Here is a 16,141-nt window from a genome sequence, read left to right on the forward strand (position 1 = left end):
TGACCTGAGCTGAAATCAAGAGTTGGACGTTCAACCAACTGAGCCACCCACGTGTCCCTAAATTCCTAATTTTTTGACAATTCATCCATTTATTATTGCTGGTCTTTGTTTCTAATTTTTTTGTGTGTGATGAAACATATATAACATAAAATTTACCATTTTAGCTATTTTTAATTGGATAATTATATGGCATTCATATTGTACTCAATACATTCATATTGTTGTGCAACTATCATCACCGTCCATCTCCAGAACTTTTTTATTTTTCCAAACTAAAATTTTGTACTCATTAAACAATAACTCTCCATTCTCCCCTCCCCCCTGGCCCCTGGAAACCACCATTCTACTTTCTGTGTCTATGGTTTTGACTACTCTAGGACTCTCAGATAATATAATATCATACAATATTTGTTCTTCTATGACTGGCTTGTTTCACTTAGCATGATGTCTTCAAGGTTTACCCATGTTGTAGCTGGTGTCAAAATTTCCTTCTTTGTAAGACTGAATAATATTCCATTGCAGGTTTACACCACATTTTGTTTATCCATTCATCTGTTGATGGACATTGGGGTTGCTTCTACCTTTTGGCTATTGTAAATAAAGCTGTTATGAATATGGCTGTGTAAGTATCTGTGGAAGTCCCCGTTTCACTGCTTTTGGGTAGATAGCCTGAAGTGAAATTTCTGGATCACATGATAATTCTATTTTATTTTATTTTTTTTAGAAATCATTATACCATTTTCCACAGCAGCTGCACCATTTTATATTCCCATCAGCAGTGCACAAGAGTTCCAATTTCTCCACACCTTGTGATACTTATCGCTATCTGTTTTTTTTTAAAAATAATAATAGCCATCTTAATGGGTGTGAAGTGTAGCTCATTGTGGTTTTGATTTGCATTTCCCTAATAACTAGTGATGTTGAGCATCTTTTCGTGTGCTTATTGGCCACTTTATCTCCTTTGGAGAAATGTCTATTCAAGTCTTTTGCCCATTTTTTAATTGGTTTTGTTGTTGTTATTGTCTTCTGATGCACAAAATTTATACATTTTTGTCTACCTTTTCCTTTGTTGCCTGTGCCTCTGGTGCAATACCCAAGAAATCATTGCCAAATCCAGCATTGTGAAGCATTTGCCCCGTGTTTCCACTTAAGAGTTTTATAGTTTTACTTCTTACATTTAAGTCTTTGATCCAATTTGAGTTAATTTTTGTATACGGTGTTAGGTAATGGCCCGACTTCATTCTTTTGCATGTGGATAGCCAATTTTCCCAGTGTCATTTGTTGTAAATCTGCCCTTTCCCCATTGAATGGTCTTGGAACCCTTGTCAAAAATCATTTTACCATATATGTGTAGGTTTATTTCTGGGCTCTTTATTCAATTCCAGTGGCCTATATGTTTGTTTCCATGCCATACTACACTGTTTGGAATTTTGTAGCTTTGCTGTAAGTTACGTAAACAGGAAGTGTGAGAACTCCAAGTTTTTCCTTTTACACGATTGTTTTGGCTCTATGGAATCTCCTAATTTTTTGACAGATGATTTGTTATCACTTTTTAAATTTTAGTAAAAGAAAAACAAAAAATAAAATGTAGGATTTAAAAATCTCCTTATCAGAATTGGCGAAAGAAACCAACTTTGATGTGAAGACTGATTTTGACAGGTAGAAGGGAGATCAAATTTAAAATTCACTGGTTGACTTATTTTCTTTTGGCATCTAGTATTCTGCTCAAGGGATGCAAATTATTTTATTTTATTTTTTAAACGGAAAGTTTAACCTTTTTAACAGAAGGTTAAATTTCTACTCCTTAGTGGGGAGAAAACCTCACGCATAAGTGAAACAAAAAATGCAGGACAGGTGACCTAAAGCTAATCTGCTACTTCTCTCTGCTATAACAGGCTTAACTAAATTGTTCTCAGAAAATGTTGTTATATTTTGGTAGCCAGTGCATCAATGCCTCTAGCTAGCAGAAACCTCAGCAGTCATCATTCACTAACCAAATGGCATCTGTCCTAGGACTGTGCAGAAGTGACTGGTGCTCCAGTCTGAATAACAAGCACGATTAGGTCTGGGCATTGTAACCCAAAGCGAGTTAGCTTTTGAAGCAAAATAGACTTGAATTGTTGTATTTACTTTCCAGAGCATTCAGATCAATGATAATTTTATGACTGAAAAGCTGAAATAAATACATTAATCAGGCCTCATAAAATTCTATGTTTGCTTCTACAAATTTCTTCTCAAATAAGATTTATTTGAAGCCAAAGGAGCTGAGCGTTGGGTCTCTCTGACTACTCTTAGGAAACTTCATTGTTGCAGTGCCAAAGAGTTGGTGAGTTTCAGTGGGGGTTTGCCATTGCCATTTGCCATTTGCTCCTGTGTTCCATGGTTCAAGCTTCTTGGAAGGACTCACTATTCCTGAGCTCCTGGCTCTCAACTCCCACTGTTGCAACAATGGATTTGGGTCCATCATTTTACCTGTTAATCAACCACTTCACAATGGTCACAGTAACCAGTGATAAAAATCACTGCTTGGGGCACCTGGGTGGCTCAGTCAGTTAAGCATCCAACTTTGGCTCAGGTCATGATCTCATCGCTTGTGGCTGCGTTGGGCTCTGCGCTGACAGCTCAGAGCCTGGAGCCTGCTTCGTTTGGATTCTGTGTCTCCCTCTCTCTCTGCCCCTCTCCTGCTTGCATCCTCTCTCTCTCTCTCTCTTAAAAATAAACATAAAAAAATTATTTAAAAATTCACTACTCAAAATTAAACTTCAGGTTTCCCAGAGGTGGTACTTTTGGATGTGTTGTAATTGACGTCTAGTTTTTGAATTAATTTGGCAAGATTTTCCATCTCATGGAAATTAGCCAAATAGTTAGATCTTTTAAGAGTATAAATATTTTTTCTTCAATTGCGTGTCTTTATCAGCTCTCTTGTTACCTTCTTCACTCTGTGTTATTTCTACTATTTACTATTATTATTTATTTTACATTATATTTTTGTATGGAAAACAATCCCTAGGAAGTGAGGCTGTGTCACTTTTTCTTTGGGTTCCACATTTCTGTGCAGTTGCTTGGATGCTCCGGAGAAACCGTTGGCAACGTGTTTGCTGCTGGCCGGAGTTAAGAGTTCCTTTTCTCAGGAAGGAAATGTGCAAGTGACAGGAATGACACAAATAGGGACTGGGAAACAATCTTCCTGCTTTCATCTGCAGTAAAGCCTAAACTAGCTCTGGGACAATGAGTTAATCTTTAGTTCATGGTTTCAGAGAAGGCTTTCACCATTTTATTAGCAGTCCCCATCTGTTCGGGATGGCAAGTCTTATTGCTTGCTTGAACAGCTTTACTTTGCTAAGTGGCAAATTTATGAAGGTCGTTCCTTGGGTCAAGATATGTCACTGACACTTTGGAAAGGGGGAATTGAGCATTCCCTCTGAATGCTTGAACTTTTTTGGTAGCATAGAGCAATCCACGAAAGCTTATACAGTATATAAGTGTAAGATTTTGTTCTATCTACAACTACATTTTTCCATCCCATCTCTAGTAGACCAATCTCCTCCCTCCACTCAGCTCAGGTAACACAACCAGCAGCAAGAACTGAAGCCAATTAGGGTGAATTTCCTTATTTTATCCAATTTGACCTCGATACCCTTTCTCTACCTCTGTTCACCTCTCCCATCTTGCATACGGCTCTTTAAAATTCTTTCTTTCTTTCTTTCTTTCTTTCTTATTTTTAATAAATACTTTCACTCATAGTATTTTCGTTCGTCCTGGAGTCTGGAGAGACACCACTAATGAATTTTTAGTCTAAGTCAACACTAACATTCTCTCTCCTATTTTAAGAAATTTGTTCTTAAATATATCCCTTCCCATCACAGTTTAAAACAGTTTCCCCCAAGTATAAAGTAACCTCTTTTTTTTTAATGTAAGGTACAAGTACTTTCAAGATGCAAGCTTGAAAAATGTATTCTTCACAGGTCCTTTTGGTCAGTGGAGGAAATTTCTATATGCACCAACATTCCTGAAGCAAGATGACTAACTAATGCCTGGAATTGACTCATTTGTGAGTTACAGGTGAAGTGCTTTGGCCACGAGGTTCAGCTAATAAAATAATGAATTCTCTTTTTCTCCCCCTAGGGTAGAATTTTATCTTCTATATTATCACTATATTCAGTGACACTTAGAGGCATTTAAATTAAGGGGGAGCTTTTTAAATTTCTCACATGCCACCATTCTCCCACATGGTTAGAGGCAAATATTTCCCCTTTCTCTTGGTACCACTCTTCTGTACGAGTGTTATTAATTACCCACATTGGCAACTAATCATTTCAAAGACAGGTTCTTGAGGCTTTGAGTTTTTCATCAAGAAAAAGATCAGTTAGCCCTATCAAATGAGTAAGACATGTACCTGTTTTGAGAAACGCTTGAGATTTTAACAGCAAAACTGAACTTTCCATTCCAGAAATGTAAATGTCACCAATAGCCTCATCAATAAACGTTGGGTGGAATATGCAAAGAAAGCATGCTCTTAGTGTGTAGAATACTACATCCTTGTACAGAGAAGTTAGTGAGGAAACACAAGTCATTTGGAGACAGAAGCATGGTGGTGCGGACCCATCCACACAGGAGGACACTATTTATGCTCGCCCGCGGTGGAAGTGATGCATACAATGTGGTGTTTCCTAGGCTGTGAGGCTCAGGGAGACTCACTAGATTGCCATCTTCAAAGTATGTGTTTAGTGCCCTCTGGAGGTAAGGAATGTCACTCATGTCTGGGTTCAGGCAAAGGGCGTCAAAGGTCTGTGACTGCCCTTCATGGACGTTGCCAAAGCGGGTACGGGGTGTTCAGGAGTATGTCCCGTAGCTTTGGTGAGCTCCAGCTGTGTGTGTGGCGCCCGGTGATTCCATGGGCACCCTGGGCACTCTGTTCTGTATTGTCCCTCTGTGACTTCTGCTCCTACGTGGTAGGAAGCAGAGGATCACAGAATTTGCCAAATGAATTCCCCCTTAATGATAGGCTTATAATCAAAAATGATTGTGATTAAAATTTTAGGGTTGGACCCCTAATGGCAGCCAAAGGTTTCAAGTGTTTTGGTGTGCCCGATCTTTCCAAATGTCTTGACTGTAATGGACTTAACAGAACTTGTTGCCAGTAGTTTTACTGGGATTGTGCTGATTATTGGGTTAAATTTGTTGCTTTTTCTTTCTCTTTTATTTTTATTAAATTTTTTTTTAATGTTTATTTTTGAGAGAGAGAGAAAGAGAAAGAGAGACAGAGTGAACATGAGCAGGAAAGGGGCAGAGAGAGAGAAAGAGAGAGGGAGACACAGAATCTGAAGCAAGCTCCAGGCTCTGAGCTGTCAGCACAGAGACCGATGCGGGGCTCGAACTCACGAACCATGAGACCATGACCTAAGCCAAAGGTGGACACTTAACTAACTAAGCCATCCAGGCACCCTGATTTTTCTTTCTAGTAAAGTCTGTAGCCCGTTAAATCATATCTGATTATTTAAACAAAATTTTGTGGGCTTGGATAGGTCTGTCTTCCACCCTCCCTCCCTCTCTTTCTTCCCCATCCCCCACCCCAATCTAAATCAAGGGTTACTTGTTTGTTTTAAGACAATGGCAAATAGCTTAAGTAAGCAATTCGACAAGCCGGTAATATCCCTAGTGTAAATGTGTACTCTTAATGATATGACTGTATAATTTTTTAATAAACATAATGGGAACATGATAGGCAATACATGGTAAATAACAACCAAGATAATTGTCACCATAATGAGAATGATTCTAACAAGATCCAACAGTACACTTGGATTCAAAATCAAACCTGTGTATAGTTACAATTGGGATGTGTTGGCTGCTGTAAAAACAGTACACTTTATCGTTATCCCTCAGCACACTCGCTCCATGATTTTGTTGGTACGTTCATTTACTGGCCACACATGGAAATTAAAGCCTAGATTTTTGGGGGGATATTTTTGAATAACTATAACTTTTTTTCTTCCCAAGAATCTTAGAATTGAAAGGTGACCAAGAAGAAACCTGTCACTTTGTTTCGCACACATATGAATTTACTCTAAAATACTGGAGCAAGTATGTATTTAAGATCATTGTGGAATTACTTCAAATTCTGAGCGTTACATAAATAAAAATAATTCTCTGATATTTCTTTGGGCCTACCAAAAGAAAAATGACATTGTCAGTTTCCCGAGAAAAGCACAGATCTCATTAATGGCACACTTCAGTGTTGTCACAAATTCCCTGTGAGGATCGCAGACGGTGAGGATACTCTAAGGTCCTATTCAGGTCAAGAAGGCCCAGAAAGGATGTTAACAAAACATATAGTTCATGTGGCACCTGAGTGGCTCAGTCAGTTGAGTGTCTGACTTTAGCTCAGGTCATGATCTTCTGGTTCATGGTTTCGAGCCCCATGTCGGGCTCTGTGCTGACAGCTCAGAGCCTAGAGCCCGCTTCGGATTCTGTGTCTCCCTCTCTCTGTCCCTCCCCTGCTCACATTTTGTCAACAACAACAACAACAACAAAAAACATGTAGTTTGAACAAGACACCCAGGGGTTCCGGTTTACCGTGCTTATTGTGGGGATATCACCCAAGTAGTCTCAAAAACATGAGTTAGTAATATCCCTTGGAAGCTCAAAAGCAATTTTCCCCCGTCAGTAGCTTTCTGACATTTCATTAGTTCACCACATCCTGAAAATAGATATGTGGCTCCCAGTGTTGTTTTTTTTTTTTCAAACCAAAGAATACTATTAAGAAACAATATTCCTAAAATACGGTCACAGCTGCATACATATGTCTCAAGCCACTTTCCTAGGTCCAGAGACAATCACGCCTGTGTATAGACTAATTCTACACCACATTCTCTAGTATTATGGAAAGCCAGTCCCTTGGAGAACTTCTTCAGTGTACTTACTAAGTGATACCAGGTTTCCAGGCATTCTCTCTCAATGATAACAACAGTAATAGCTAATATTTATTGAGGACTGTGCTAACGTGCTTGGCAATTTCCTATGATGTGATGACTGCTTCTGGCCCGACTGTACACACAGGTGAAAGAAACTGAGCCACAGGCTTGCCCACAGTTAGAGATCTAGTAAGTGAGAAAGTGTGTCCTCACACCCCATTCTCTGTGACACAGAATCTGGGCTCTTTACCTCTCAGCGCCAGCTTGCCTCAGAACCAGAACTATTCAATCTGCTCAAGCAATCAGTGCTTTCAGAGAGGGGCATGAGGAGATTATAAAGACTGTCTTTATACACACTCACTTTCCAGCATCCTTAGCCTTTTGGATTGCTCAAGGAGAGAAAGTTGCCAGAAAAATACACACACAACTCTCCTCTTTGTCAGCAAAAAGCAGGGCCCCTAGAGAACTCTGCCAAAGGGAAGCGGAAGACCATAAGATTATCCTTGCCGGACTATGAGTGATGGGTTAGCCAACAAAGACAGAAAGAAGTACTGTGCTTGGCAAGCGATGTCTATAAAGGCCAGTCTTTTCTCACAAATCTGAGGAGCAACAGAAATGACAAGAAAGGGGAAAGGCAGGAGGGAGAAAAGCAGAGGGAGGGAAATTGGAGGCTGCATCAGTAGTCACGGCGTCGGCCCTGCTGGCTGTTTTTAGAAGCAGTGACATACAATCCACTGGCAACAGCAGAGAAACAAATCGCTCGAGACAGAAGACAGAACAGCTTTCCTGCCGTGGGGGACAGCCAGCCACCTGTCTCCTGTTTCCGTGGCCCTATGGGATCAGGGGCAGGGAACGCCGCCCAGGGCAGGGTGGAATGCGAGCAGGCAGCTGCTGCTGCTCAGTGTCCCTGGGCACACCGCTGTGCCCTGCTGGGGCAGGTCACCAGGTTCCTCTGCAGTCCCTCCATTAACTGATTTTCGCACAGTCCCCTACAGCAGAGGCAGCACTGAGCAGAGGCACCTGGGGGGGCTTTCACGCCCCTCTGCTACCGTTTGACATGGAGAAGTGATACTTTCTCAATCCTTGATTCCCTTTTCTGTCCAGGTCACTGCCCTTTTGTCTCTCCCACGCAGAAAACCTGGAGTTGCGGCTACAGTCACTATGTGGTTTATCACAAATGGTTCACTGCGTTCTGCTTAAAGATACCAAGAAAGTGTCTGAAATGTATTAAAAAAGAGATTTCCACTGAGAACAAGTTAAAATCTGGTGGCTACCTACTAAAACGGTTGGTCTACTATTTAGAGAGAAAATTCAGCTGTCCAGCTCATTTCCTGAAGATAGCTGTGGTTTTATTTTAGGTGGCTCTAGGTGGTTCAAGTGGTATTCTGAGTTCCACCATAATAATAAAAGTTCTGGGTTTCTGAAGAGTGTTACATGAAGGGCAATAGCAACAATCATTTAGTAATGTCAGAGCAGGTGACGGAATCAGGTTTGAGTGCATTCTAAGATGAACCTAAGAGGGTTTTCCAGTAAGAGCCACCACCAAGAAACAGCAATGGCATCTCTGGAAGCAGGGTTATAATCGCCAGCCTCGCTTCACTGTCTAAGCCAACAGGCTGAGGCTCTCTGAACATTAGAGCCCTGTGCACTTTTCTTTCCAAACTCCTTCCTGGTTCAGATTTAACTTCAAGGCACACAATTTTCTTTATCAAGGAATCTACAGTACCTCTCCTTGATAAGATTGCACTGCTGCTCCCTCATCAGGAACATGTGGAGAGACATGGCCCTGATACAGCACCCAGGAAGTCAGGCCAGCAGACTTCATCACAGGGCAGAGCCCTCAAGGGCTCTTTCTGGACTTTGTTGCCCCAGCTCTGCCGCCTGCCTGATTGAGTTCCACAGGCCCTCTCAGAGCGACACCTGGGCAAGCCACAAAGGCAGGGGAGAAAGGTTTATATTCCAGCCACATTATTGCTCTGACTTTGGGGCAGGAAGAAGCAGGTGTGTGGCTCTAAATGTTTTGCAGCAGGTGGGCAGCGGAGGAGGGAGCCTCTTAGAGGAGGAAGCTGGAGTTGGGGTTTTCTTACTTTTGGAGAAAACTGTTAAGCTTCCCTGGGGAGAGGTTGTTCTTTATCTTGTTGCCTGTCTCCCTGCCTTCTGGCTGAGCCCCCTGGGGCTCCGGGTCCTGGTGTGTGGCTGGGGCATAAAGTTGGAAGGTTGGTGACTGCTGCTCAGGGCTCAGCATTGCCAGTCTTGCTGCGGGTCTTGCCCAGGTCTCATGCCCTAGTTGGCAACTAGTTTATTGCCTTGTTTCTGGTACCCATGAAATGGGTGCTGGCCCTGTTTGATGAAGCTTCCCTGCCACTAAGCTTGAGCCCCAAATCTTGCAAGCTGTGCTCTCTTATTTCTTCATTTCTCCCTTGGTTTTCCTACTGGAATCCCATTAGTTTAACAATGGGGCCTTCCTCTATTCTTCAGGGACTATAGCCTGTTTCCAACCTGCTGGGGTATCTGAGGCTCACAGGGCCATTCATGAGCTCACGTGAGGTTGTATCCATTGCCTGCTGCCCACATCATGAGCTCCCTGAAGTTGGCTGCCTAACCCCAACAAAGGGCCTGTGGTCAGACCTTACCTCTCCCTCTACCCTAATGTCAGGCCAACATTGTGCACCTCATATCCTCTACCCACTGGTAGTTACCCTGGGGCTTACTGGCCATGCATGTGGACCTCTGCTGACTGCCTACTTCTGGGCTCCCTCCTGCGGGGTTGTTCCCATGTCTCCAGCCTGCTCTCACATCTTGTTGTCCTGCTCCAGTGAGGGAGTGGATGGGGTATCAGATGTCTCCAGGAGGACCAATCCTTTTGCCAATAGGGCCCACACTCATAATCAATCAACTCCACTGTGCGATGACAAAAGTCTGTGTAGCCGTCCCGTCACACAGTTCACTTCAGAAGTTAAGAAAAACCTTGTTTGTCTTCTGGAAAGCATGGTTTCCATTCCCATTTCAAAAATACCTTTTGTCTCTGTATGGCCACTCTGGCCACCTTGTCTAAAACTTCAACCCCCTTTCCTAGGACTTCCATCCCCTAATCCTTATTATTTTTCTTAGCTTTTTTTTTTTTTTTTTTTTTTTTTACTAAATACTGCGTATTTTACTTACTTATCTTGCTTACTGTTTATCCCTTCTGGTGGAAAATAAGCCTCATGAGGGCAGTGATTTTTATTTATTTAATTGTGCCTACACTCAGAGCAATTCTTGGCCCAGGGGAGTCATTCAATAAATATCACTGAGGTAAATGAGGGAGTGTGTGGGGAATGAAGGGATGCTTGCTCCTTGCTCTCCAGGCCACTGGCCACCAAGACTGTGGGCATCTGGCCCACCCATCTAGCCTGTCCATCCCGGCCCTGGGAGCCTGGCTCCTTGGCTTTCTCCTCTCCCCATGGAGCAGCACTCACCTTCAGCTTGTGCTCATGCTCCTTGTTGACACGTGCGAGCAGCTGGGCTTTCCTTCTGTTGAGGGCATCGATGAGGGCATCACACTGGGCCACCAGGCAAGCCTCGAACTCCACACTGTTCTCCTGCATGAGAAAGCACATCTCTCAGCCGCAAAGCACCCGGTCTCCTTGGGCTGCAGGAGAAGACAGAGCTCCCCTGACCATTTGTGGGGTGCAAATCCCTGCTGAAGGAGATGAAAAGGAACTCTGTCCACAATGCACATTTCACGTTGTTTCAATACCTGGATACATTTCATTCTACAGTGATAGTGTTCACTTTAAATTGAAAAGGATAAATATTACTTAATAAATTTATCAAAAGGAAATCATACCCACAGTTTACATTATATTGTATAAAATAAAGTTTCAGTTTGTGGAGTTGAACATGAATCTTTCTGAGGGCTGGCGGATGTCTGCTTATGTATGGTGGAAGGTGGCATTCAGAGAGGCTGGCTGCCTGAGCAGGTGGGGTATTGTAGAGGCATGAGAGCTAAAGAATCATTAAATTCAAGAGAAGAGGGAAGAAAGAGGACAGAAGTGGTCTTCAATATTAATCAATAATCCAATGATAATAGAACTTTACAAGAATAATCATGGGCAAAAGTACTTGCTGCTTTCATTAAGGAAAGCAAATAGTTAATGTACATAGACAGTCAAGAACAATTGACTTGACTTCTACCCAGCCCTAAAAGTCAAGCCACGAACCAATAGCTTGTGAGGGAACACTTACCATGTTCTAAATGAATTATAGCTTCTCTGTGATGTTTACATTGAATGTTGGATCTAACTATTTTCTTGATTTAAATCTGTACATGCTATAGCATTTCTTTCAAGCAATTCTCTCCCTAAATCATAAGCATTCATTAATGATAGTCCTTTCAGTAAATCACATATGTAATTTTGATTGTCAAGTGATAATCTGAAAGACAGTTATAATTTATAGCAAATGAAAGATGAATACTCACACATACATGAATAGCATTGAAAAAATAGCACCCAACTGAGTCAACTGTAAGCTCTAGGGGGCTGGCAAGGAAGGAACAGCTTAGCCTATCAAATTTTAATTTATTCTCTAAGTCATAAAGAACTATGTCTCTTAATATAAGGATCTACTGATAGGCATTTGAGAACTTTTTAAATGCAAGATCTTCTTCATGTAATGTGTTATATTAGTAATTGCTTGACTAGTGCCTTCTACATGCTAAGTTTTGGCTTTCCTGGCAATTGTTTTTGAGTACTCAGAGAAGTCCTCTGGAAAACGTCATTTAAGAGGGCTCTATGTCCCACACAGGGTAATATTGGGAGGATGAAGGCAGCCCTCTTGCAGTTTCTGATTTAGAGCAGAAGGAAAGCTTTGCTCTGATGAAGAGGTGGGGTGCAGGGCAAAAGCAAAGAAGGGACTGACCGATCACCTCTGTTGTTCTGGAAAACAGAAGAAAGTGTACAACTGTTAGATTGTCAGGGGATCAAAAGTTTTAACATGAACATGCGTGGAAAAAAGAGTGAGGAAATCAATATAAGATGCTTTGAAAGCCTGGCTTACCTTTAAAAAGACCATTCTACTTTGACATGGGTTAAATATTAACTAGGAAAGCCAATTTACTGGAGGCCAGAGTGAAGGTTATTTCTGTGAGGCAAACCTCAAAACATAAGAACAGTAAACAGTGTAGATGTTCACTAGTTAAGCATCTCATGCAGTTTATGGTTTCTCCCTTTAGCAATAGTGGAGAGCTCACGAGCTCTCAAATGCTGGCTGATCTTTGGGTCATTGTGTCCAAACAAAGCAATCTGAAATTATAGTTACCAGGGGGGTCATGGTTGGAAAACACTTAAGTATCTAAGTAGAGAAGAAGCATTACTATGGGCAGGAAGGAAGGAAAGAGTGAAGGAAGGAAGGAAGGAAGGAAGGAAGGAAGGAAGGAAGGAAAGGCAGGAGGGAAGGAAAGGAAGGGAGGGAGGAAGGAAGGAAGGAAAAAAGAGAAAATGTGACCTGTTTGTTATCATCAGATAAGATATAATTATTGCAAGGTGTTTTGGGAACCTGAAGAGTTTTAAAAACTCAACAATAATGACTCTGAATTCACAAAGAGGCCTCTTTCTAAATACGCAGTAGTGGAGAATTAGGACCCTAGTGCCAAAGGTAGCAACTATTTGGAAAACTAGGTTGTGTTGATGGCTTGTTGGCAAAACACAACCACCTCGAGAAGGGGTGTGTTTGAAGTTGGCCTGTATATGTGTTTGTATTAGAAGGGACAGAGCAGAAAAGAATAATTGGAATTTCTCCACAACACATTAAGGTAGAAGAAACAAACTCCCTGCTACACAGCTACATCTTAACCCACGGAGTTTGCTTTCTGTCTCAGGTGCTGGCAATACCTGGATCTGTTGGACCATGTTGCGGAGCTGCACCAGAAACTCCTTGGCTTCTTTGGCCCTGTCTGACAGTCCGTTCAGCGCCTGGGAGAGCTGGCTCTGCAAAGATAAAGAAGGAAGCCAGGGAGCTGTAACCACAGGAAGTAGCAACAAGGTCTTACGGTGTTGTTTTGATCCAAGACCCAAGAGTTCTCAAGCCCCTCAGATTCCTCTTCTCAGAGCTTGGGGCAGTTAGCCAACATCTGTATATGAGGATTCTGGTACTAATGGCATCCAGGCACCTTCCACAGGCTCCTGAGAAGTTTCTCCTTTGAAGCAGTGAAAGCTCCTGGTCATTGCAAAGGCCCTCACCAGCTGATACCTGCCTGGAAATTCCACATGTCATGAACTAGTTAATTAATTCAGCAATAATTTATTTAACTTAAAATTAAAAGCTAAAGTGAGTCAGAAGATATGATGATTATCAAAATTATTTAGGCCAAAGTGCTATTGGTCTGGCGTTGGGGCAGGAAGAATACAGTCAAGAACAGGATGAAGGAAGGAAGGGTTAGAGCACTGGTATGATGCTCTGGGGCTACTTCAGTGTAATGGCACATACAAAACCCACAATCACATTTTTTTCATCAAGGTCACCTTCCTTCTCCCAAATACAGCCCTGTTGCCCTAACTCCTGTCCATTCCTCAACCAAGGAAGACTCTCATCCTAATTTTCCACAGTGTCCTGTCCATCTGGAATGAAGTTCTGCTGGGGGCCATGTGTCCAGGTAAACACTGGCTTTCCCAGCCTCCCTGTCTGCTGGGGTGGCCATGGGACATACTACTAATTGATGAGACTCAAGTGGAAGATGGCTGGGGGTGAGGAGGGGTCTGAGAAAGCTCTTGCTTTTCTGCTAACATGAGACCAATGTGGCTGGTACAGCCTCTGCCCTTTTGTTCCTGACTTTATGGCAGATGTCTTATGACTCTCACTGAGAAGGCCAACATGGTAAGGGAGGAGGGGTGGAAGAAGAAAGAGCCCGGCTCCATTGGCATCATTGAGCAGCTGAACAACAGTTGAGTCTCCTACCACTAGGCTTCTTGTTTGTGGGGAAAATTAACTCCTTGTTAAATTCCTGTTTGGGATTTTCCATTACTTTCAGCATTGTACTTAATGCAAAATTCCTTCTGCTATATCCTTTCATCTAACCTGTAAATGACAGAGACAAACTCCTTTCCCACAACACCTTCTTTAAAGACTAAAGCCCACTCTCCTTACCAACACAAAGCTTCATCCCTCTCTCCTCTCAGTAAAAGGGCAGAATCTTAAAATTGTATCTCTTGGTCTAATGAATGTTTCTCTTTCTTTTTTCTCTTCAATCCAGTACAGTTAACATACAGTGTTATATTAGTTTCAGGTGTGCAATATAGTGATTCAACAGTTCTATACATTACTCAGTGCTCATCAAGTGTACTCATAAGTGTACTTTTAATCTCTTTCACCTTACCATATGATCCAATAATTCCACTACTGGGTATTTATCCAATGAATACAAAAATACTAATTTGAAAGATATCTGCACCCCTATGTCTACTGCATTATTGAAAATAACCAAGATATGGAAGCACCCCAAGTGTCCATTGATAGATGAATGGATAAAGAGGATATATAGGAGATATATCTATATCTATATCTATATCTATATCTATATCTATATCTATAGAAGATATATACACAATGGAATATTACTCAGCCATAAAGAAGAATGAAATCTTGCCATTTGCAAGAATGTGGATAGATCTACAGAGTATAATGCTAAGTGAATGTTCTTTTTATATCTGCCTTATTAAATACAAAGTTAGGCACTGGATCTCTTTAAAAATATGCATGTCAAATGCTTGATAGAAATAATGTGGGGAGATAGAAAGAACATAGGCTTTAGAAGGGTTCAAATTCTGGCTCTGTCCCTTACTAAATGTGACCTTGAGAAAGTTACCTCTGCCTGAGTTATTCCAAAGCAAACAATGGGAAGCATAATAATATTTTGTAGTTGGGTTATTGTGAGGGTTTAGTGCACTCACCAATAGGAAAGCTCCTGCTAGTAAGGGTAATGGTTAAGGGAACTAATCCAAATTCATAAATTCTGCCAGTCAGTGGCTTTTCAAACTTTACACATGGTTTTACCTCATCCATAAAATGAGAAGAATATTACTCTTCTCGGGTGTTATGGGCATTGCATGAGATATTAGATTAAAGCTCAGAACCTCTCTGGTGCATGCTGCGTGATTAATCAACATTGGCTGTTATTCATCTTCTTCCTTCCTGCTCACAAACACCTGCAGACTGACTGGGGAGAGTCACAGGGCAGATTCCTGGAATGGGCTCTGCTCATCCCTTGTACTTTGATTTATGTACTCAGACTCTGGGAGGCTAGACCAACACAGCTGAGGAAGAAAAAGCACAAAGTGAGCTTGCAGTGCTGGAAGGGCTGCTCAATTATTTATTACTAGTCCCAACTGCACCTATAATTTGGGGTGAAAGTTTTCTCCTCAAGAACTTTTTCCAAGAGCTGAGGGGATGAGGGAGAGTAGTAGGGTCTCATTTAGAAGAGCAGGCAATAAAATGGGAGAGACATATTCTAAAGGAGACATTTTTCATTGTTACTTTAAACTCACTTCCCTTCTTCTGAATGAGCAAAAGTTTGCTGGCTACCAGTTTTCTTCCCTCTTTTTAAAAATTTTTTAATGTTTTTATTTATTTTTGAGAGAGAAAGGGAGACAGAGCAGGGGTGTGGGAAGGGCAGAGAGAGAGGGAGACACAGAATCTGAAGCAGGCTCCAGGCTCTGAGCTGTCAGCACAGAGCCTGACATGGGGCTCAAACTCACGAACCACAATGTCATGACCCGAGCCAAAGTAGGACGCTTAACCGACTGAGCTACCCAGGCACCCCGTCTTCCCCCTTTTATGATAATCTATGCCTTAGTAACCACATTTGTATGTTGGAGTACAGAAGCCAAGTTCACTCATTTATACAGAACAGACGCGACCTGATTTGTTGTATCCCAGGCTTGCAATTAATTATACAATGTAAGCTAGATCTGACACCCATAAAAAATTGTTGACCAGGTACTGCTATCTACTTAGAAAAAAATTATTCCGTAGTATACAAAGAGTGCTGGCCTCATCCACTCCCAGGTTTTGATATGGCAAAGCAATAAGTCAACTGGAAAAATCAATTCGTTTGCAGATTACCTTTCTTTGTGTCTATATTCAGTCCCAAGAATGCCTTCTACCTGGCTAACGATGGTTCTGGTATTTGATAAACAATTGCATTGTAAGATAAAGATCTAAAAACCTTTCTCTTAAGCTTTGCCAACTTG

At 41.7% G+C, this 16,141-nt stretch overlaps 1 protein-coding gene across 10 annotated transcripts in view; it reads right to left on the reverse strand.

The window, feature by feature from the left end:
- Positions 1 to 16,141, reverse strand: part of TRIM9 (tripartite motif containing 9) — a 111,415-nt gene that overhangs the window by 36,053 nt on the left and 59,221 nt on the right. For all 10 annotated transcript variants that reach the window (XM_060619822.3, XM_060619823.3, XM_060619825.3 and 7 more), the window contains exons 2-3: positions 12,788 to 12,883; positions 10,373 to 10,495 (exon numbers count right to left, since the gene is read on the reverse strand). In XM_060619822.3, the coding sequence (XP_060475805.1) occupies positions 10,373 to 10,495; positions 12,788 to 12,883 (219 nt within the window). The remainder of the gene's footprint in view (positions 1 to 10,372; positions 10,496 to 12,787; positions 12,884 to 16,141) is intronic.

Source organism: Panthera onca, chromosome B3 (genome assembly GCF_046562875.1).
Source record: "Panthera onca isolate mPanOnc1 chromosome B3, mPanOnc1 haplotype 2, whole genome shotgun sequence".
Lineage (NCBI taxonomy): Eukaryota > Metazoa > Chordata > Mammalia > Carnivora > Felidae > Panthera > Panthera onca.